This window comes from Pituophis catenifer, unplaced genomic scaffold (genome assembly GCF_029215685.1).
Source record: "Pituophis catenifer annectens isolate HBS135680 unplaced genomic scaffold, rPitCat1.0.hap2 SCAF_5, whole genome shotgun sequence".
NCBI classification, from domain to species: Eukaryota; Metazoa; Chordata; class Lepidosauria; order Squamata; family Colubridae; genus Pituophis; species Pituophis catenifer.
The window spans coordinates 29,211,184-29,232,791 of NW_027256885.1; the positions used below are offsets into that span (position 1 = coordinate 29,211,184).

The window sequence follows — 21,608 nt, forward strand, 5'->3', positions numbered from 1 at the left end:
TGGCAGTGTGGGCAGGTGCCAAGTCCTGCTGGAAAATGAAGTCAGCATCCCCATAAAGCTCGTCTGCGGAAGGAAGCATGAAGTGCTCCAAAATCTCCTGGTAGACGGCTGCGTTGACCCTGGACTTAATGAAGCACAGTGGACCAACACCAGCAGATGACATGGCTCCCCAAATCAACACAGACTGTGGAAACTTCACACTGGACTTCAAGCATCTTGCAGTGTGTGCCTCTCCATTCTTCCTCCAGACTCTGGGTCCTTGGTTTCCAAATGAGATGCAAAAGTTGCTCTCATCAGAAAAGATGACTTTTTTTCTTTAGCCCAGATAAGACGCTTCTGACGTTGTTTGTTGTTCAGGAGCGGCTTGACAAGAGGAATACGACATTTGAAGCCCATGTCCAGGATCTGTCTGTGTGTGGTGGCTCTTGATGCACTGACTCCAGCCTCAGTCCACTCCTTGTGAAAGTCCCCAACACTTTTGAATGGCCTTTTCCTGGCAATCCTCTCCATCCCTGCTGCTTGTGCACCTTTTTCTCCCACACTTTTCCCTTCCACATAACTTTCTATTAATGTGCTTTGATACAGCACTTTGGGAACATCCAACTTCTTTTGCAATTTGAGGCTTTCCCTCCTTATGGAGGGTGTCAATGATGGTTTTCTGCACAACTGTCAGGTCAGCAGTCTTTCCCATGATTGTGATTCCTACTGAACCAGACTGAGAGACCATTTAAAGGCTCAGGAACCCTTTGCAGGTGTTATGGCTTAATTAGCTGATTAGAGTGGGACACTTTGAGCCTAGAATATGGAACCTTTTCACAATATTCTAATTTTCTGAGATTGTGAATTTGGGGTTTTCATGAGCTGTAAGCCATAATCATCAAAAGTATGACAAATCAAGGCTTGAACTATCTTGCTTTGCATGTAATGAGTCTATCTCATATATTAGTTTCACCTTTTAAGTTGCATTACTGAAATAAATGAACTTTTGCACAATATTCTAATTTTTCGAGTTTCACCTGTATATTGACAACATTCCTCTGGTCCACTAATTTTGTCACTTTGTCAAAGAATGCAATAAGATTAGTTTGGCATGATCTGTTTTTGACAAACCCATGTTGGCTTTTGGTTATTACTTGGTTTGCTTCTAGGTGTTCGGTGATTCGTTGTTTATCTTTTCCAGAATCTTCCCTGGTATTGAGGTCAGGCTGTTAGGTCTTGAGTTTCCTGGATCTATTTTTTTTCCTTTTTTGAAGATGGGAACTACATCAGCTCTTTTCCAATCCTCTGGCAGTTCCCCTGTGCTCCAGGAACTTTGAAAGATATCGTTCAGTGGTTCTGAGATTTTGTCTGCCAGTTCCTTCAGAATCTTGGGGTGTAATCCATCTGGTCCTGGTGATTTGAACTTGTCTAGGGTAGACAGGTGTTCACTTACCATTTTCTTCCCTATTTTAACTTGTGTTCCTAATCTGTTTTTTGTGGTGCTGTTTTTGATAGGTTGGACTGTTTTTTCCTTTTGTTTCAAGACAGATGCAAAAAACGAGTTAAGTAGTTCTGCTTTCTCCCTGTTGCTTGTCACCTTCTTGCCACTTTCTCCCAGCAATGGGCCAATTGTTTCCTTGACTTTTTTCTTGTTTTTAATATGTTGGAAGAAGCTTTTTTTGTTATTTTTTACTTTAGTCGCAAGCTTTTGTTCATTATGAGCCTTAGCTTTCCTCACTTCATCTTTACAGGCTCGGGCTATTTGCTGATATTCTGCCTTAGTTATTTGCCCCTTTTTCCACTTTTTATACTTGTCCTTTTTGTCTTTCAATTTGTTAGAGAGTTCTTTATGCAGCCATGCTGGTTTCTTTTGAGATCTATTATTTTTCTTCTTCATTGGTATTGTGCTAGACTGGACTTTTATAATCTCACTTTTCAAAATTTCCCAAGCTTCTTGAGTTGTTTTCCCCTTGAGGATTCTCATCCATGGAATCCTTCTCAAGCTCTAAGTTTATTGAAATTAGCTCTCTTAAAGTCCAAGACTAGTTTGACTTTTTTCTACTACTTGTGTTTGCATAATGTTGAATTCCAATATTGCGTGATCACTTGCCCCCAAGGTTCCTGTAGCTTCAACACCTTCTATCATTTCATCTCTGTAAGTGAGAATTAAGTCCAATATGGCTGATCCCCTCGTTCCCTTCTCTACTTTTTGGGAAACAAAGTTGTCTGCTAGGTTTGTTAGGAACCTGTTGGATCTTCCACTTGGTGCAGAGTTTGTCTCCCAGTTGATGTCAGGGTAGTTAAAATCCTCCATTACTATTGTGGTGTGCTTCCTACATACCTTAGTTAGCTGACTAGCAAAAAGGTCATCTACTTCCTCTGTTTGGTTGGGTGGCCTATAGTATAGACCTATGACCAGAACACTGCCAGCTCATATTTAAGTGATTGTCCAGTAGGATTCCAAGATCCCTCTCACAGTTACTGCTATTGAGTCAGGTTTCACCTAATATGTACCTGTACATTTGTTTTTTCTTGCCCAAGTGTAAAACGTTACTTTTCTCTAAAAGTAATTTTCTTGTGGGAGCAATGGCAACATGATCTGGTGGGAGATCTGTTGTTATCCCCACTGTCATGGTCAAAGTATACCCTGAAATCTTTTGAGATTCTCTTATGCCACCCCCACCCCCCTCCTCAGGGAGGCTGAACCCATTTGAGTGGTCTGCCTCAGCAACTGATGGACCCAAATGGGTTCCAGAGGGAACTGGGGGATATCCTGGGGGTCTTGCTGCACGGTCCTGCTGAAGCTCTGGTTATATCCTAGAACTAAAGGGCAGCCAAGACTTTGGACAGGATTGCGCCTGTGAGGCCTCTCTTGACCCATCGCTCCCAACCCTCCCTGTGGTTCATGGAGGAGCTGCAGGTTCTGAAAAGGGCAGAGAGACACCTAGAGCACTGCTGGAGGGATGAATCTGACTAGACATGACTTAGAGCTCCTATTAAGGCCTACCTTGTGGCGGTAAGAGTAGTGAAACACCATTATTTTTCTCCCCTTATTGCGTGCGTACACTGTCTCCCAGCAACCCTGTACAAGATCACCTGGTCCCTCCTAGGACAGGGGGGCTTGGATGATCATCTTCAGGGCCACACAGAGGAACTTGAACGCCTGTTGGACAAAGTCACTCAGATTCGTTCCCAGTTGGAACCCTTGTGTGATGCAGGTCCATTAGAGGTGCCTGGGGAAAGGTCTTACCTGATTATCTGGGAACAGTTCGATCCTGTTGGACCTGATGAAGTGGACAGGGTCCTCAATGCGGTGCAGTGCAACCACCTGACAATTAAGACTCCTGTCCCTCCTAGCTGGTGAAAACCTCCAGAATTGTGACAGTCAGGTAGGTTCAGGCAGTGATAAATTCCTCACTGTAAGAGTGGATGTTTCCAGGAGCTTTCAAGGAAGCCCTGGTTTGTTCCTCCTCAAAAACCCATCCCTTGATCCTACCTGGCTGGACAATTTCTGTCCAGTCTCCCACCTTCCCTTTTTAGGTGAGAAGCTGCCAGGCAACCACCTTCTCTACCACCTTCCCTTTTTAGGGGAGGTGGTAAAGAAGGTGGTTGCCTGGCAGCTTCAGAGGGTCCTGGATGAAACAGATTATCTGGACCCCTTCCAGTCAGGTTTCAGGCCTGGTTATGGGACAGAAACAACATTGGTCGCACTTGATGATGACCTCTGGTGAGAGTGGGATAGAGGTAGTACATCCGTCCTTGCTCTCCTTGACCTCTCAGCAGCCTTTGATACCATGAACCACGGGTATCCTTTTGGGCTGGCTGCAGGATTTGGGGCTGGGTGGCATGGTTTTGTGCTGGTTTGACTCTCTTTTATATATTGACCCCAAATCTTCCTAAACTATCGGAAAATCAGAAGAAAATTATGAACAGTCCAATAACGACTTTTGAACTAACAGAAGCAATTAAAAGAGCTAAGATAGGTAAAGTGCTAGGACCTGAGGGCTTATCAAATGAATTTTATAAAACGTCTGAAGATCAACTACTTCTTCCAATGAAGGACTCAATGAATTCTATTTTACAAGGAAATTCTAAACCTGATTCATGGAAAGAATCCTATATCTCTTTGATACCCAAGGAGGGACAAGACTTAACTTCTGTGAAGCACTACAGAACAATCTCTCTTAACGATTATAAATTGTTTACATTCATTTTAGCTGAAAGACTTTAAAAAGTTTTACAAGATTACATACATAAAGATCAATGTGGTTTTCTACCCAGAAGACAATTAAAGGATAATGTGACAGTAATTTTGGATATAACTGAACATTTACAACAACATGGTAACAAACAGGTTGTGTTAATTTTCTTAGATGCATAGAAAGCTTTTGACAATTCGAACTGGGACTTTATATTTAAAGTTGTTAAAAGGATGGACTTTGGACTTGGTTTCTTACAGGGATTGAAGTTCATCTAAACACTCCAGAAAGCTCAGATTATGTTGAATGGAGATCTGACAAAACCATGTGAAATCCAGAAAGGAACAAGACAGGGGTGTCCTCTATCTCCTTTATGGACTGATGAGAGTGACTCTTGATGGACCAGATGGATGGGCCTATGTTTGGATCAGTAATGAGCACAGAGCTCCACTTCAACTCAGATGCCAGCAAGGTGGAAGTGGGATACTGGTAGGTGCTGGTATTATTAAAGATGACCTAGTTGGACGTTTTTAAGTTGAAGATGGACTCAAAATCAACTCCCAAACCTACTGCCAGTTTTTAGAAGACACTTTCTTCAAGCAGTGGTACAGGAAAAAGTCTGCATCTTTCAAGAAGACCATGATTTTTATGCAGGACAATGCTCCATCGCATTCATCGAAGTACTCCACTGCGTGGCTAGCCAGTAAAGGCCTTAAAGATAAAAGAATAAAGACATGGCCCCCTCCCTCACCTGACCTAAACCCTATTGAGACCTTGTGGGCCCTTTTTTTTTTTTATTAAAAAGTTTTTTAAAATTTTACACATATTTTCCCTTCCTTCCTCCCCACTCCTGCCCCAACCCACCCACCCCCCCCCCCCCCGGACTTCCCAGAGCAAATACAGGATATAGCATTTAACAAACATATAAAAAAAAACAAAAAAAAAACATAAGCTAACTATCTATAGGTTTATCTCCCTTTTGCACTTTAACTCCCCTTGTTCATATCTGAATATAACTATTTAAACCAATTATTGCTTGAAAATAATCAATCCAACTTCATTATTGTCCGTTCTTCAATAATAAGCAAGTCTTCTTTCTTCCAGCATTGCACAATCAGAGCCCAATTACAATTAACCATCACATCTCCAACCCTTACATATATTAACACATTAACAAAATATTTTAACCAATCTCAAATAAATTATATTATAAAAACCTTACTTTTACTTTTTACCCCATAAACTTATATTGATTCTTCCTGAAAACATTCCTTACTTAATAACTTTGCATAAACTTATTCATCTTATTCTCTGCATTTTAGTGTTAATATACTTCAAAACAAAAATGAAAATTTGGTCAGTAGCCCATAACAATTCAAACATAACATTACTTAATATAATTTTTCAAGACAAATCATGTCCCTAGATATAAGTAAATCATTCATTTTCACTATAACATAACTTTTCAAAACAAATCATATCCCTAGATACAGGTATAGTCATTCATTTTCACTACTACTATCCTCCCCAGACAAAAAGATTGTAATTTTTCCATCTCCATTTTTTCCTAACTTTTTTGCGAACCTTCTTCTTCAGTCTTATTCCTCCGCCTTTTTATTTTTATAAGTTCTTGAATTTTCAACTGAAGTTGCTGTACCTTACAATCTTGTTCTTTTTGCAAAGTAATTCCTTTCAGTAAACACACCTCTTTAACTGCGATTGAGAGTCCATTTTTGTAAAAAAGTTGTAAAGTTCCACTTCGAATCCACCTTCTTATATTAGAAATCCCAACGCCTCCTAACAATTTTCCAGTTGACTGTATCAAAGCCTCTGGAGAAATCTCTCTCAATATTTCCTGGTTACATTCCTTCAAACCTCTCAGCCTTTCCTTCTTAATTTGAAAAACATCCATTCCATTTTCCAAAGGCACATTAAACTGGATTGTTTCTTCCACCTCTTCATTCAGCAACTCACTATTATTTGGCAACTGAAATACCGCTATAGTATCTTCACTTGTAACTTTGTTTCGAACTTGAATAAAATCCTTGTTGAAAAACCCTATTTGTGTTTTTACTGATGTTTGTAATAGTGAACCTTCATCACTTTCAAAAAAGCCAGCCCTTTTTTTTTTTTTGTCCATCCACCTTGAACAATGCTGGGTGTTAACAGCTTTATCGAGAGTTAACTTTCACTTTCACACCCTAATAAGCACAAGCGCCATTTTCTTCACTCCTTTAAGCAGCTTCAAAAAGTAGCAATTTAAGCGTGGAATTAGGAGTTTGTTACTTGCGATTGTCTGCTCTCCTGTCTTCACTCCGTCTGCATAGATGATCAACTTAGATCTCAGTAAAGATTGCAGAAGTGGTTGCGACGTTTTTTTCTGCTTAAAGCAGAAGCGCCCTGGATCTCGGAGTTTCACCGGACTTCCTGGGGAGCTCTCACCCTCCAAGCCCCCAAAACTATTTCAGGGGCTTTCGGGGAGCTCTACCCCCATCCGATTGCTCTCCTTTCCCTCTTCTCCCGGGGGAAAGGTTTTCCAGCTGCCAGACAGCTGATTTGCGATTTCAGGGTGGCTTTACAAGATCACAGGGCTGGCGCTCCGAGAGAGAGGGCGTCCAGCAACGTCGGCGGTGCCACCGGAAGTTGTGGGCCCTTCTTAAATGGGAGATTTACGGTGAAGGAAAACAGTACACCTCTCTGAACAGTGTCTGGGAGGCTGTGGTTGCTGCTGCACAAACTGTTGATCGTCAACAGATCAAGCCGCTGGGCGAGATCATCCGTGGTTTCGGGGTGGAGTACCACCAGTACGCTGACGACACCCAGCTGTACATCTCCACCCCAGACCACCCCAACGATGCCCTTGAAGTGATGTCCCGGTGCCTGGAGGCCGTACAGATCTGGATGGGGAGAAACAGGCTCAGGCTCAACCCATCCAAGACTGAGTGGCTGTGGTTTCCGACGTCCCGATATAGTCAGATGGTGCCATCGCTGACTATTGGGGGCGAATCATTGGCCCCCACGGAAAGGGCTCGCAACTTGGGTGTCCTCCTGGACTCACGGCTGTCTTTAGAAGAGCACTTGACAGCCGTGACCGGGAGGATTTTTCATCAGGTTCGCCTGATCCGCCAGTTGCGTCCCTTTCTAGATCGGGACTCCTTACGCACGGTCACTCATGCCCTCGTCACCTCCCGTCTGGACTATTGTAACGCTCTCTACATGGGGCTCCCTTGAGGAGCACTCGGAGGCTCCAACTGGCGCAGAGTGCGGCCGCACGGGTGGTGACGGGAGCGACGTGGCGCTCCCATGTAACGCCTCTCCTGCGCGAGCTGCACTGGCTCCCGGTGGTCTTCCGAGTGCGCTTCAAGGTTTTGGTTATCACCTTTAGAGCGCTCCATGGCTTAGGACCTGGTTATTTACGGGACCGCCTGCTACCACCAATAGCCTCCCACCGACCAGTACGCTCCCATAGAGAGGGGGTCCTCCGGGTGCCGTCGGCCAAACAATGTTGACTGGCGGCCCCCAGGGTGAGAGCCTTCTCTGTGGGGGCACCTACTATCTGGAACGAGCTCCCCCCGGAGATACGGAGGATCCCGGATCTGCGTACCTTCTGTCGCGCGCTCAAGACTTTCTTATTTCATCAAGCTGGCCTGACCTAAGTTTTTTCCCCTTTTTAAATGGAAATTTTAAATTTGGTTTTAAATTATTGGGGTTTTAAATTTGTTCAGCCAAATTATTTAATTTGTTTTATTCTATTTTAAATTTTGTATTTATATGTTTTATTCTATGGCTGTTCACCGCCCTGAGTCCTTCGGGAGTAGGGCGGTATACAAATTCAATAAAATAAATAAAATAAATAAATAAATAAATAAGAAACTGACAGATTCCATGAATGGAAGGCTTATGACTGTTATTGAAAAGAAGGGTGGCTATATTGGTCACTGATTTTTTGTTTTGAAATGTCAGAAATGTTTATTTGTACATTTTGAGTTGTTTATTATTCTCACTTTCACAGATGCAAATGAGTGAGTGAGATGGGCAAATTTTCGTTTTTCATTTAGTTGCATAATAATTCTGCATACTAATAGTTGCCCAATAATTGTGCACACATAGATATTCTCCTAAGAAAGCCAAAACCTCACTTTTACTTTCTTTTACTTTCAGGTTTCAGGTTTATTAACAGTTTGGATTGACCGAGAGCACTGTAGTTGTTCAATAATAAAATTAATCCTCCAAAATACAACTTGCCTAATAATTGTGCACACAGTGTATACTGATAGTGATCAAAGATTTTTCTTTTAAACAGTGGCAGAAAGATATATCCAAATTTATTTGGCAAAATAAAAAATCAAGAATTAAATATAAGCTCCTACATGATGGTAAAGAAAGAGGTGGTCTTGGTTTGCCCAGACTGTAATATGATGCCTGTTTTTGGTTAGAAGAGTGGATAACTTTGGAAAACTTTGTTAAACCTTGAAGGTTCTGATCTGAGATTTGGGCAGCATGCCTATTTGTGGTATGGGAAGGTAAAAGTTAACCCTGGTTTCAAGAATCACATCATTAGGCAATGGATTGGGTGTGTATGGTCAAAGTACAAAAGAAGATTGGTTGATAAGGTGCCACTATGGTTATCACCATGTGAAGCATTACACAGAAACAACTGTTGAATAGCGGACTTTAAAATTGACTGAACTGGCAGAGATGGTGAAATTAACCGCATTGATTAGAGACAATGGATTGGATAAATTTATAAGAGACTGGAAACAGTTTGTGGACTTTCTGTGTGTTAAATACAATAACCAATGGTTATCAGAGGGCTTTGAAGATTAGTTTTACCTAAAAGGTGGTGGTTCGACCCCTCCTTAAGAAGCCCACCCTGGATCCAGACTCCCTTAACAACTATTGTCCAGTCTCCAACCTTCGCTTTATAGCGAAGGTTGTTGAGTCCGTGGTGGCACAGCAGCTCCCTCAGTTCCTGGAGGAAACTGACTACCTGGACCCGTACCAATCAGGTTTCAGGCGCGGTTACAGCACGGAAACGGCACTGGTCGCCCTAGTGAATGATCTCTGGCGGGCCCGGGATGGGGGTTGCTCCTCCATCCTGGTCCTTCTTGACCTCTCAGCGGCTTTTGATACCATCGACCATGGTATCCTACTGCAGCGACTCGGGGGGTTGAGGGTAGGAGGCACCGTTTTACGGTGGTTCTCCTCCTACCTCTCGGGCCGCTCACAGTTTGTATGGACGGGGGAACAGAGATCCTCCCGAGGCCCCTCACATGTGGGGTGCCTCAGGGGTCGGTTCTCTCCCCCCTGCTCTTTAACATCTATATGAAGCCGCTGGGTGAGATCATTCGTGGTTTTGGGGTGAATTACCATCAATATGCTGATGACACTCAGCTTTATAACTCCACCCCGGACCACCCTGGGGATGCCCTTTCTGTGATGTCCCGCTGCCTGGAAGTGGTGTGGGCCTGGATGGGAAGAAAGACTCAGACTCAACCCATCCAAGACTGAGTGGCTATGGATACCGGCATCCCGTGATCTAGTGGTCCCGTCACTTGTGATAGGAGGGGAGGTACTCACTCCCTCAGAAAGGGTTCACAATCTGGGTGTCCTCCTGGATTCACAGCTATCTTTAGAAGATCATCTGACGGCCATGACCAGGGGGGCCTTCGCACAGGTACGCCTGGTGAGCCAGTTGCGCCATTTCCTAGACCGGGATGCCCTTGCCACGGTCACCCACGCCCTTGTTACTTCTTGGTTGGACTACTGTAACGCCCTCTACATGGGGCTGCCCTTGGGATGCACCTGGAGGCTACAGCTAGTCCAGAATGCGGCCGCGCGGGTTGTTATGGGGGCCTCTTGTTACTCCCGTGTGACACCTCTCCTGCACGAGTTGCACTGGCTGCCGGTGGTCCTTCGGGTTTGTTTCAAGGTGCTGGTGCTCACCTATAAAGCCCTACATGGCTTAGGCCCGGGGTACTTGCAGGATCATCTCCTGCCATCCTCCCATCGTCCTGTGTGCTCCCACAGAGCGGGCCTCCTCAGGGTGCTGTCAGCCAGACAATGTTGGCTGGTGGCCCTCAGGGGGAGAGCGTTCTCTGTGGGAGGGCCGATCCTCTGGAACGGGTTGCCCACCGGGTTTAGGACAGCCCCTGACCTCCTCTCCTTCCGCCGTGAACTGAAGATGTGGCTCTTTCATCAAATGGGCTGACCCGTTGGGGGATTTTCACATTGAAATAATTTTAAGTAATTTTTAATTGGATTTTAATTTTTATGTAATTTTCAAATTTGTTGAATGTCTCTTTGTAAGCCGCCCTGAGTCCTTCAGGAGAAGGGCGGCATATAAATTACATAAATAAATAAAATAAATAAATAAATACCTTTGGGGTTACCTGCTGACTGCATTATATATATATTTATCAATATGTCCCTGATGTGGAACACTAGCTGAATACCCGTGCTCCGCTACAAAACTATGTGATCGGGCTTGATAATTCGACACTTACAGCTTGAAAATTAATGAGTAGTTACCATCGGCCTCTCCTCTCCTCTTCTCTCCCTCAGGCTTGCCCCACAAAAGCCTCTCCTATCCTATCCCCTTCTCTCCCCCAGCCTTTTCCCACAAAAGCCTCTCCTATCCTATCCCCTTCTCTCCCCCAGCCTTTTCCCACAGAAGCCTCCCCATCCCATCCCCTGCTTGCTGCTGTGAAAGTAAAACTGAAACTCCTCTCCTCTGCTTGTGTTTTGCATTTGGAACAGATTTCTTTTCAGGTGGGGAAGGGGAGTAGAACTCCTTAGCATCAGAGGGCTGTTTGGAAAGTGAAACAGTATTTGCTGTGTGAGCAAGGAGGAGACAGGAAGGAGCCTGGCCATGGCTTAGCTCAACTGTTCTGTAGTAAAGCTGCTTGCTGCTGTGAAAATAAAACTGAAAGTGAAACTCCTCTCCTCTGCTTGTGTTTTGCATTTGAAACAGATTTCTTTTCAGGTGGGGAGGGGAAGTAGAACTCCTTAGCATCAGAGCATGTTAATAATAATATAGGAAACACTAATGCTCTGATGGTCATTTCGAAAAATCCTTTCTTAGTGAGCACCTAGAAGCCAAGAGGAACATACGTGGCAAATTTCAAGTTTGTAGGCTTTATGGTTCTGGAGATTTTGTGATGATGTGTGAGTGGTATTTTGTTTTCATATATATAGATAGTATTTTTTATTAAATATAGTTGGGAAAGTTTATAATCACTTGTAGACCTGTTATGTAAGGGGAGAATGTATCAGTTATTTTTAATATATTTTTCAGCATTCAACCAGGGTGAACATTTATGTTCAATATCAGTGTGAATGATATATTTGTCATTTTGTTACTTTTCTTGTACATGTTTATATTATTATTATTATTATTATTATTATTATTATTATTATTATTTAATTTTTAGTGAGATTCACAGCCTTTGAGGCTGGTTAATAACTCAGCAGCTCGAGTCCTAACCAAGGACCTAGGAAGGTGGTTTTTTGTAGTGTCAAAATGTTCAAGTCCGGTAAATTTAGAATTTCTAAATAGCGGGGTAGCCCTTTGGGTATTGCCCCAAGGGCTCCAATTACAATCGGGACAACACACAATTTCTTTTTCCACAGTCGCTCAACTTCAATTTGCAAGTCCCGGTACTTTGTGATTTTTTCTTGCTGCTTATCTTCAATCCGTGCATCACCAGGTATTGCAATGTCAATGAACCATACTTTTTTCTTTTCAACTATTGTTATGTCAGGTGTGTTGTGGACCAAGTGCCTGTCAGTCTGAATCCTGAAGTCCCACAAGATCTTGAGTTTCTCATTCTCTAAAACTTTCTCAACCTGATGTTCCCAGTGGTTTTTGCTATACTCAAACTTCTGGCACAATTTCCAGTGAATGATCTTAGCAACGCGGTCATGGCGTTGTAGGTAGTCAGTTTGTGAAATTTTGCTGCACCCACTGCTCAGGTGGTCGACTGTCTCATCTTTCTCATTACAGAGGCGGCATTTGCTGTTGGTGGTAACATGTTGAATTTTTGCCTTCATGCAGTTTGTGGCTAGGGCTTGTTCTTGAGCTGCCAAAATAAAGCTTTCTGTTTCTTTTTTCAGTACTCCTGATCTTAACCAGTTCCAAGTTAGTTTCTGGTCAGCTTTGCCTTCAATACTTTTCAGGTATTGGCCATGCAGAGCTTTGCTTTTCCAATTTTCAGCTCGCTGCTCAATTACTTCTTTCTTATATTCTGCTTTTGTTTTAGTTGTCTTTAAAAGGCCTCCTTTATTTACTTCCTTAATCATTGGTTCTTCACTTTTCTGGATGTAATCATTCAAGCTGCATTTTTCTTCTTCCACAGTCTGCTTTACTTGTAGGAGTCCTCGACCACCCTCTGCTCTTGGTAAATATAATTGGTCAACATCACTTTTGGGGTGCAAGGCATGCTTCATTGTCATAAGCTTCCTTGTTTTTCTGTCCAAGCTGTCTAACTCCATCTGGGTCCAGTCAATTATTCCTGCAGAGTATCGAATCACAGGTATAGCCCAGGTATTTATGGCTTTTATGATGTTTCCTCCACTCAGCTTGGACATTAATATCTTATGAATTCGCCAAATGTACTTGGCTGAGGTTAATTCCTTGACTTTATTATGCATTAAGTCAGAGGCCTCTAAAATCTCCAAGTACTTATAGCCTTCTTCTGATTTTACTGCCTTTATCATTTCTTCAACTCTAGTTCTATTCCATCCTCTTCTGTGATCTTGCCTGCTTTGGTTGCTATTGTTGCACATTTGTCAATTCCAAACTGCATACCAATGTCTTGGCTGAATTCTTTTATGTTTTCAATTAATAAATTCAGTTCAGCTTTTGTTTTACCAAACAGTTTCAAATCATCCATGTACATCAAGTGCGAGATTTTCAGTCCTTTCTTTGCAAGTTCGTATCCACAGTTCATCTTCTTCAGAATGATTGTCAGTGGTAGCATGGAGAGTATAAAAAGTAGGGGTGAAAGGGAATCGCCCTGGAAAATGCCTCGTTTAATTTCAATTTCACCCAGTTCTTCTTCATTAGCCATAAGTTTCGTTTTCCAGAGGTTCATTGAAGACTCCATGAATTTTTATATGTTGCTGCTGATGCCAAAGATTTCCAGGCATTTCTTGATCCAGCTATAGGGAACTGAATCAAACACTTTCTTATAGTCTATCCAAGCCATGAACAGGTTGGTTCGTCTTTTCTTTGAGTTCTTTAGGATTAGCTTGTCAATCAGCAATTGATCCTTTGTTCCTCTTGAGTTTTTGCAGCATCCTTTCTGTTCTACAGGGAGCAAGTTATTTCTTTCCAAGTATCCATAGATTTGGTTTGCAATGATACCAGTAAGAAGCGTGTATGTTGTTGGCAAACAGGTGATTGGCCTATAGTTTCCAGGATCCTTTCCTTTTTCTTTATCTTTTTTTTCTCATTATTATTATTATTATTATTATTATTATTATTATTAGTTAATCTTTAGTGAGATTCACAGCCTTTGAGGCTGGTTAATAACTCAGCAGCTCGAGTCCTAACCAAGGACCTAGGAACTGTTAAGGTATCATCGGAGGATGTAAGCTGTTCTGAGTAAAGTGGTTTTTCGTAGAATCAAAATGTTCAAGTCCGGTAAATTTAGAATTTCTAAATAGCGAGGTAGCCCTTTGGGTATTGCTCCAAGGGCTCCAATTACAATTGGGACAATATTATTATTATTATTATTATTATTATTATTATTATTATTATTATTATTATTATTTAATCTTTGGTGAGATTCACAGCCTTTGAGGCTGGTTAATAGCTCAGCAGCTCGAGTCCTAACCAAGGACCTAGGAACTGTTAAGGTATCGTCGGAGGATGTAAGCTGTTCCGAGTAAGGTGTTTTTTTGTAGAGTCAAAATGTTCAAGTCCGGTAAATTTAGAATTTCTAAATAGCGGGATAGCCCCCCCGTTGTTGTTGTTGTTGTTGTTGTTGTTGTTGTTATTATTATTATTATTATTATTATTATTGTCTGGTGGTTATTTTCTTCTTTTTTATTTTAACTTTAATTTTAAAATTTGTGGACTGAGAGGTCCATTGTGGTGTGCCACAGGGCTCGATACTTTCTTCACTCCTTTTTAACATCTACAATGAAGCTGCTGGGTGAGATCATCTGCCACCAGGCGATGAGGTACCACCAGTATGATGATGATACTCAACTTTACATCTTCCATCCCGGGTGACCCAAGTGATACTGTTGCTGCCCTCTTGCAGTGCCTGGAGGCTCTGGGGGTCTAGATGGGGGACAACAGACTTTGGCTGAACTCTGGTAAGACCAAGCGGCTTTGGGTACATTGAGTTCCAGGTTCCGAGACTTTAACTTCTTTAGTTCTGGATGGGGTTGCACTACCCCAGACAGACATGGCGTGCAACTTGGAGGTTCTCCTGGACTTGTAACTCCTGCTCATTGAGCAGGTGGCCGTCATGGCTAGGACAGCCTTTGTGCAACTTCGTTTTGTGTACTAGTTGTGCCCTTTACTGGACAGGGAGTCCTTGCTCTCAGTCATTCAAGCCCAGGTCATCTCACAGTTGGACTATTGCAACATGGTCTACATGGGGCTACCCTTGAAGATTATCTGGAAGCTTCAGCTGGTACAGAACACAGGCACGCAAGCAGTTCTTGGGGCTCCTAGGGTGGCCCATGTCACACCACTGTTCTGTAAGCTGTACTGGTTACCAGTTTGCTTCAGGGTCCAATTCAAGATGTTATCACGTTTAAAGCCCTTCAGGGTATGGGTCCAGGCTATCTGAGGAACTGTCCCAGCCCAATGGATTAGATCAGGCCTGTCAAACTGGTGGCCCATGGGCCGGATACGTCACGTGCAGGCCATGCCCACCCTGGCTCAGCAAAGGCAAAAAACATCATGATACATCACAATCTGGCCCGTGACGTGATTGAGTTTGACACCCGTGGATTAGATAGACCCCCACCTCCTCCCCATGCACACTTTGCTCCCTTCCTCTCCATCTTGGTTAATTGAATTTTAACTGAATTTTAAATGGTCTTTATTGTTTTAGATGGTATTTTTATTGAATGACTGTAAACCAGCTAGATTCGCCTCGATGAGATAGGTGGCATAGAAGTTTAATAAATAATAAAATATATTAAATAATACAAACATTCATGACAAATCCCCTTTTGCTGTGCAACTGTATATATGAGGTCACATAGATGGAGCTGGATTGGATCTTGTACAATTGTCACTTCATTAAAGTTTATGCTTGAAACACACTAATAAAAAACTAGCAGCTAATGTTTTATTAATCTAATTTATATAGCCACCCATCTCACCAAAAGTGATTCTGTGTAGCATGATTGTTTAACGGAAATCGCAGCCAGCAACTCAAATGCTATTATACAGCAAAGACAAATGTAACTCAAATGAATAGAGGTATTACATAAAGCACATTTTGCTTGCTGAAATGCTGCCAATGAAGTAGATCTTCATTAGAAACATGTTTCGTGATACTGGTATGTTAATAAAAAAAATAAATAACTTTTTCCTTTCAAATTTTTACTAGAACTGTCAAAAGAATACAGAGCAAAGATCTTCCTCAGATCTCAGGAAGGGGAAGAATAGGAAGAATGGGAAGAAGACATTTCCTAAATATACTGGACAGAACACAAAAATCCATCTTTCAATTCCCACACAAACTCATCTAATTGATCCATAGAACATAGAATCATAGGGCTGGAAAGGACCTCGGAAAACGTCTAGTCCAACCCCCTGCTCAAGGCAGGAGTCTTATATATCAACCCAGTCAAATGGTTGTCCAGTCTTTTTTTGAAAACCTCCAGGGATGGAGCACCCACAACTTCAATTTGTCCTTACTTCTAGGTTGGATCTCTTTAATAAGCTTCTACCCATTACTTCTCGTCCTGCCCTTTGGGGCTTTGGAGAATAAGTCAACCCCCTTTTCTCTGTGACAACCCCTCAAGTACTGGAAGACAGTTATCCTGTCCCCCCAAATCTGTCTCTTCTATAGCAATAGCACTTAGACTTATATACTGCTTCACAGTGCTCTACAGCCCTCTCTAAGCGGTTTACAGAGTCAGCATATTGCCCCCAACAATCTGGGTCCTCATTTTACCGACCTCGGAAGGATGGAAGGCTGAGTCAATCTTGAGCCTGGTGAGATTTGAACTGTTGGCAGCCGGTGATCAGCAGAAGTAGCCTGCAGTACTGCATTCTAACCACTGCGCCACCACAGCTCTTAGGCTAGACATACCATACCCTTCAACCATTCATCATACAATTTAGCCTCCAGACCCTTTATCATCTTTGTTGCTTTTCTCTGCACACTTTCCAGGGTCTCGACATCTTTTTTCTTTCATGGTGACCAGAACTGGACACAGTATTCCAAGTGTGGTTTCACTATCCAATACAAAATAAATTCACATCATTACCTGTTGTTTAATAAGATGTTGGAACATTTGATATCGCGATGAAGAAAGTTTTTTTCGTGACAATAGTCCAGTCCCTCCATCAACTGCTTCATGAATGATTTGATATGGTCCTCTGAGAAATGCACCAGCCCAGATTCTAGCAATCCCATGAGGTCATGGTCCATATATTCGAATACAAGATAAAATGCACCTAACAGAAAATGAAAGAGAGAAAACACCAACACTTTTATGAAGAATAAAAGTATGAACATTTAGCACATCAAATTTCCTATGAATATTCTAAGGCAAAATATGCCATAAGTAGGAAAATGTAAGTGCCATAAATTTTGCTCTGGGTAAAAAGGAGGATTCGGGATTCTATCTCCCTTAGTATTCATTATCAAGACAGCTGTGTCTGAATATCTCCTTGATTAGTTTCCATCCATTGTTTCTTGTCCTGCCTTCAGGTGCTTTGGAGAATAGGTTAACCCTCTCTTCTTTGTGGTATTGAAAATATTGGAATGCTGCTATCATGTCACCCCTAGTCCTTCCCTTTGTTAGAATAGACCAGGGGTCTGCAACCTTAAACACTCAAAAAGCCATTTGGACCCGTTTCCCACAGAAAAGAAACCACCGGGAGCCAATAATTTAACAACCGGTGTGACTGGGTGGGTGTGGCCAACTCCTCACTCCCACCAAGCCACATGACCTCCCCAGCCACGCCTACACAGTTGGTCATTAGGGCAGAGAACCAGTTAAATTATTGGCCCCGCTCGGCCCCGCCTCACCCCACCCGGCCTCGGGTGTGTTGTTCACCATTTTCTCTCTGTTTGTTCATATCTCTCTCTCTGTCTCTGTCTCTGTGCCGCTGTCTCTCTCTCTGTATCTCTGTCTTTGTGTGTCCCCCCCCCCCAATTCTGATTCTCTGGAGCCTCATCTCTAGCTGGGTCTTGCTGCCCGACTACAGCAGGAAATGGAGGGTGACTACTTCCGGCCTTTGTTGGTGCTGGATGTGCCTCGGTTGCTTGGGGAGATGCGCAACCTGCTCTCCACCCCGAGACACTGGCCTGACCCACGCTGCGGCTGACGTCACTGCTGTTGCCAGGGGCAAGTGGGGCAGGGTCGCATTGTTGCTCCGCGTCGTAATGGGCTCCAGGAGGAGGAGGGGACCCTGTCTCCCTCATTGTGAAGCACGCTAAATTTCACTCTGCTGCGCAAGGCGCTGCAAGAGCAGCGAGCAGGCCATGGAGGCGGAAACATCAGCGGCGTTGGCCGCTTCTCTCTGCAGCAGAGGGATGAAAGGAGGGAGGATGAAAGAGAGGATGAAAGGAGGGAGCCACAGCAGAGGGATAAAAGAGCCACATGCAGCTCCAGAGCTGTGGGTTGCCGACTAGACATACCCAATTCCTGCAACCGTTCTTCATATGTTTTAGCCTCCAGTCCCCTAATCATCTTTGTTGATCTTCTCTGCATTCTACATCTTTTTTATATCATGGCGACACAAATTGGATGCAATATTCCAGTATATCTAAATTTCTCTTCCTAAGAATAGCAACTTTCCTCCCCTTAACTTTTATTAAAGTTATCCTGATTATCCTACATAGCATAGAACTCCTCTCAAAATTTCACAAAAGATCCTCAAGATGAATAGGACACTTCTAACCCAGATGTTTCTTATAAGGTAAGCCTTTGACATTCTGGCAGTTTAGTCAAAATTAAAATATACCTCCTCACAATACATTGGGTATGTTTTATGTACAAAGCATGTTCATTACAGCTAAGAAAGCCAGGTGATTTGAAGCACAGGCTATAATCTCATAATTTATTTCTGAACAATCTTCTTTGACAATGACTACCTTTGTCCTTCTTGAAATCCAGTGCATCTTGTTTGTCTGTAACAATTTCCTTCATGTTGACAACACTCTGGTGAATCAACTGTCGAAGGATCTTGATTTCACGGATAGCTGTAATAGGGAAGCCTTCCTTTTCATTGTCCAGCCTTACTTTTTTCAAAGCCACCAATTCACCTGCCAAATATCACAGGAAATATAATAATGAAAGTAATAATGGGCAAAATAAACAAGAGAAAGAACGTTGGCTTACCTTGAACGTTCGTTCTATGTGCGCTGCGTGAGAGTCCAAGCAATGGGTGTTAACTTCATCTGATTGGCTAGAGACTGAGTTGAATTTGTTTAAACACACCTCCTCTTCCTATGTAGCTCCAGTTTATTCATGAGAGTCTGGATCTGGAGAAGACAAAACCTGGAAGGAAAACATAGTCAGCTAGGTTCCTGGACCCAACCAAAGATAGGGAGGGGTTGGACTCTCACGCAGCGCACATAGAACGAACGTTCAAGGTAAGCCAACGTTCTTTCTCCTGTGCGCTGCTTAGAGAGTCCAAGCAATGGGATATACCCAAGCTAAATATCCCTAGGGTAGGAAATAGAAGAATCCGGTGTCCCCTCAACAGGAAGAACCTACTGGAGCACTCTTCGTCCAAAGGCTGCCTTGGCCAAGGCAAACTTGTCCATTTTATAATTCCGGATGAAGGGCGAAGGAGAGGCCCAAGTGGCCGCTCTGCAGATTCTAGAATAGAGGCCTGGGTGGTTCATGCCGCCGTGGTGGCCGCGCTTCACGTAGAATGGGCGGTAATGCGGCCGGGTTGTTGTTGTTTCTGTTGATTGTAGGCCATGGAAATACAGGCCTTGAACCATCTACCGACGGTGGAAGGAATCACTTTTGCGCCCAGGGATCTAGGCTGAAAAGAAACAAATAACGATTCCATCTTCCTAAACGGAGCCGTTCTGTCGATGCATTTATGCAGGGCCCTGTGGACATCTAAGGAGTGCCAGCGACATTCTCTAGGATGCCTGGGGTTAGGACAAAAATCAGGTAAAATAATCTCCTGGGCTCTGTGAAACCAGGTGTTGATTTTTGGGAGAAACGTCAGGTCGAGACGAAGAATGACGTGATCAGAATGAAAAATAAGTAAGTCTTTTCGCACTGAAAGCACTACCAGCTCCGAAATCCTTTGAGCGGAAATTATCGCTACTAGAAAGGTGACCTTGAAGGTTAGGAGTTTGAGACTGGTGAAGCCCAACGGTTTGAATGGCGATGAGGTGAGCATCTGAAGCACCAGACTCAGATCCCAGGATGGATATCTGTGGACTGGAGGGGGGCGCAGGTTGGAAGCCCCTTTCAGGAAGCTACGAACCCATGGATGTTGAAAAAGGGTTGTGGCTCCCTCACAAGGTAGAATGGTTGCTAGTGCAGCGACCTGCCAACAGAGTGTATTTGTGGCTAGCCCTGCATCCAAACCCTCCTGGAGGAAGTCCAAAATCTTTGGGACGGATGCTGAAGTGGGGACTATTCCTTTCTGCGCACACCAGCGGCAGAAAGAAGACCATGTGGTGTTGTATATGCGGGTTGTTGACGGACGTCATGAAGCCAGGATGGTAGAGATCACCTTTCTAGAGAATTGGTCCTTCCTCAGGATCTCCCTTTCAAGTGCCAGGTGGCCAATTGGAACCACTGGGGTTCCGGATGGAAGATGGCCCCCTGACGTAGGGAGATCTGATCTGGCAGAATTCTCCAGGGACGAGTGAGAGATAGGCTCACGAGGTCCGCGAACCAGGTCTGTCGGGGCCAGTAAGGAGCAATGAGAAGAACCTCCGCTATCTCTTCCAAGACCTTCCGGATGACCCTCAGTATTAAGGGAGTCGGAGGGAAGGCATAAATGAGGCCCTAAGGCCACGGGCAGCAGAGGGCATTGATCCCTTCGGCTCCTGGTGTCTGGAATGTGGTGTAGAACCGTGGAAGCTGCGCATTTACTGGGCTGGCAAATAGGTCTACTTGAGGGTGACCAAATTTGGTTGTTATTTGAAGGAACAGGTCGGGGTGTAGCTGCCATTCTGACTGATCGATGGTAGTCCTGCTCAGCCAGTCTGCTTGTGTGTTGGATACTCCGGAGATGTGCTCCGCTTGTAGGGAGATCAGATGTTTCTCTGCCCACAGGACCATCTCCGCAGCTTCGCGCATCAAGGTCCTGGATCGAGTGCCTCCCTGTTGGTTCACATGTGCCTTCGTTGTAATGCTGTCCGTCAGCAGTAACACGTGGTGACCCGATAGTTGGTCCTTGAAGTGTCGGAGCACCAGGTGAGTGGTTCTCAGTTCTAGCCAATTGACGTCGTTCATTAAATCCTTTGGCGACCATCGACCCTGCGTCACCTGAGTTTGCAGATGAGTGCCCCAGCCAAAGAGGCTGGCATCCGTGGTAAGGACCAGGTGATGGGGTTCCTGGAACGAGCAGCCCTTTTCCAGGGCAGGCGATGTCCACCACTGCAGTGATCTGATCACCCGCGGGAGAACCTTGATCCGGGTATTGGTGTTGCTGGTGGCTCTTTGACTTGGCAGAAGCAGCCACTGTAGGGGCCGTGAGTGCAATCTCGCCCAAGGCACAATAGCCAGGCAGGAAATCATCTTGCCCAATAATTGGGAGAGCAACACCAGGGGAACCTGTCTGAGGGCTTTTACCTGTTTCACCGTGGCCCAGATGCTGGAAAGTCGATCCCAGGAAAGGAAGACCTGACAGGTCTGCGTGTTGATCCTTGCGCCCAGATTGACAAGATTGGTGGATGGCGTTAAGGTGACTCTTTTCCAGGTTCACAGAGAACCCGTGATCCTGGAGGGTTTGTATTGTTACCTGGATGTCTCATCTCGCCTGTTGAAGGGAAGAAGACTGAATTAATATATTGTCCAGGTAACATTGTATTCTGATGGGTGTCGCCCACAAGTGAGCTGCCACCACATCCAGAAGCTTGGTGAATGTGCGGGGGGCAGAGGAAAGTCCAAAGGGCAAGGCCCTGTATTGGAAGTGGGCCCCCGCGTAGCAGAACCTGAGAAACCTCCTGTGAGATGGTCTGATGGGAACGTGGAGGTAGGCCTCCCAGAGATCTATGGATATTAAGAGATCTCCTTGTCTGATGC

The 21,608-nt window shown here is 43.9% G+C and overlaps 1 protein-coding gene across 4 annotated transcripts in view; it reads right to left on the reverse strand.

The window, feature by feature from the left end:
• The window catches only part of CDK12 (cyclin dependent kinase 12), a 170,808-nt gene that overhangs the window by 50,552 nt on the left and 98,648 nt on the right, over window positions 1–21,608 (reverse strand). For all 4 annotated transcript variants that reach the window (XM_070944431.1, XM_070944430.1, XM_070944429.1 and 1 more), the window contains exons 5-6: window positions 18,479–18,649; window positions 16,644–16,833 (exon numbers count right to left, since the gene is read on the reverse strand). In XM_070944431.1, coding sequence (XP_070800532.1) covers window positions 16,644–16,833; window positions 18,479–18,649 — 361 coding nt within the window. The remainder of the gene's footprint in view (window positions 1–16,643; window positions 16,834–18,478; window positions 18,650–21,608) is intronic.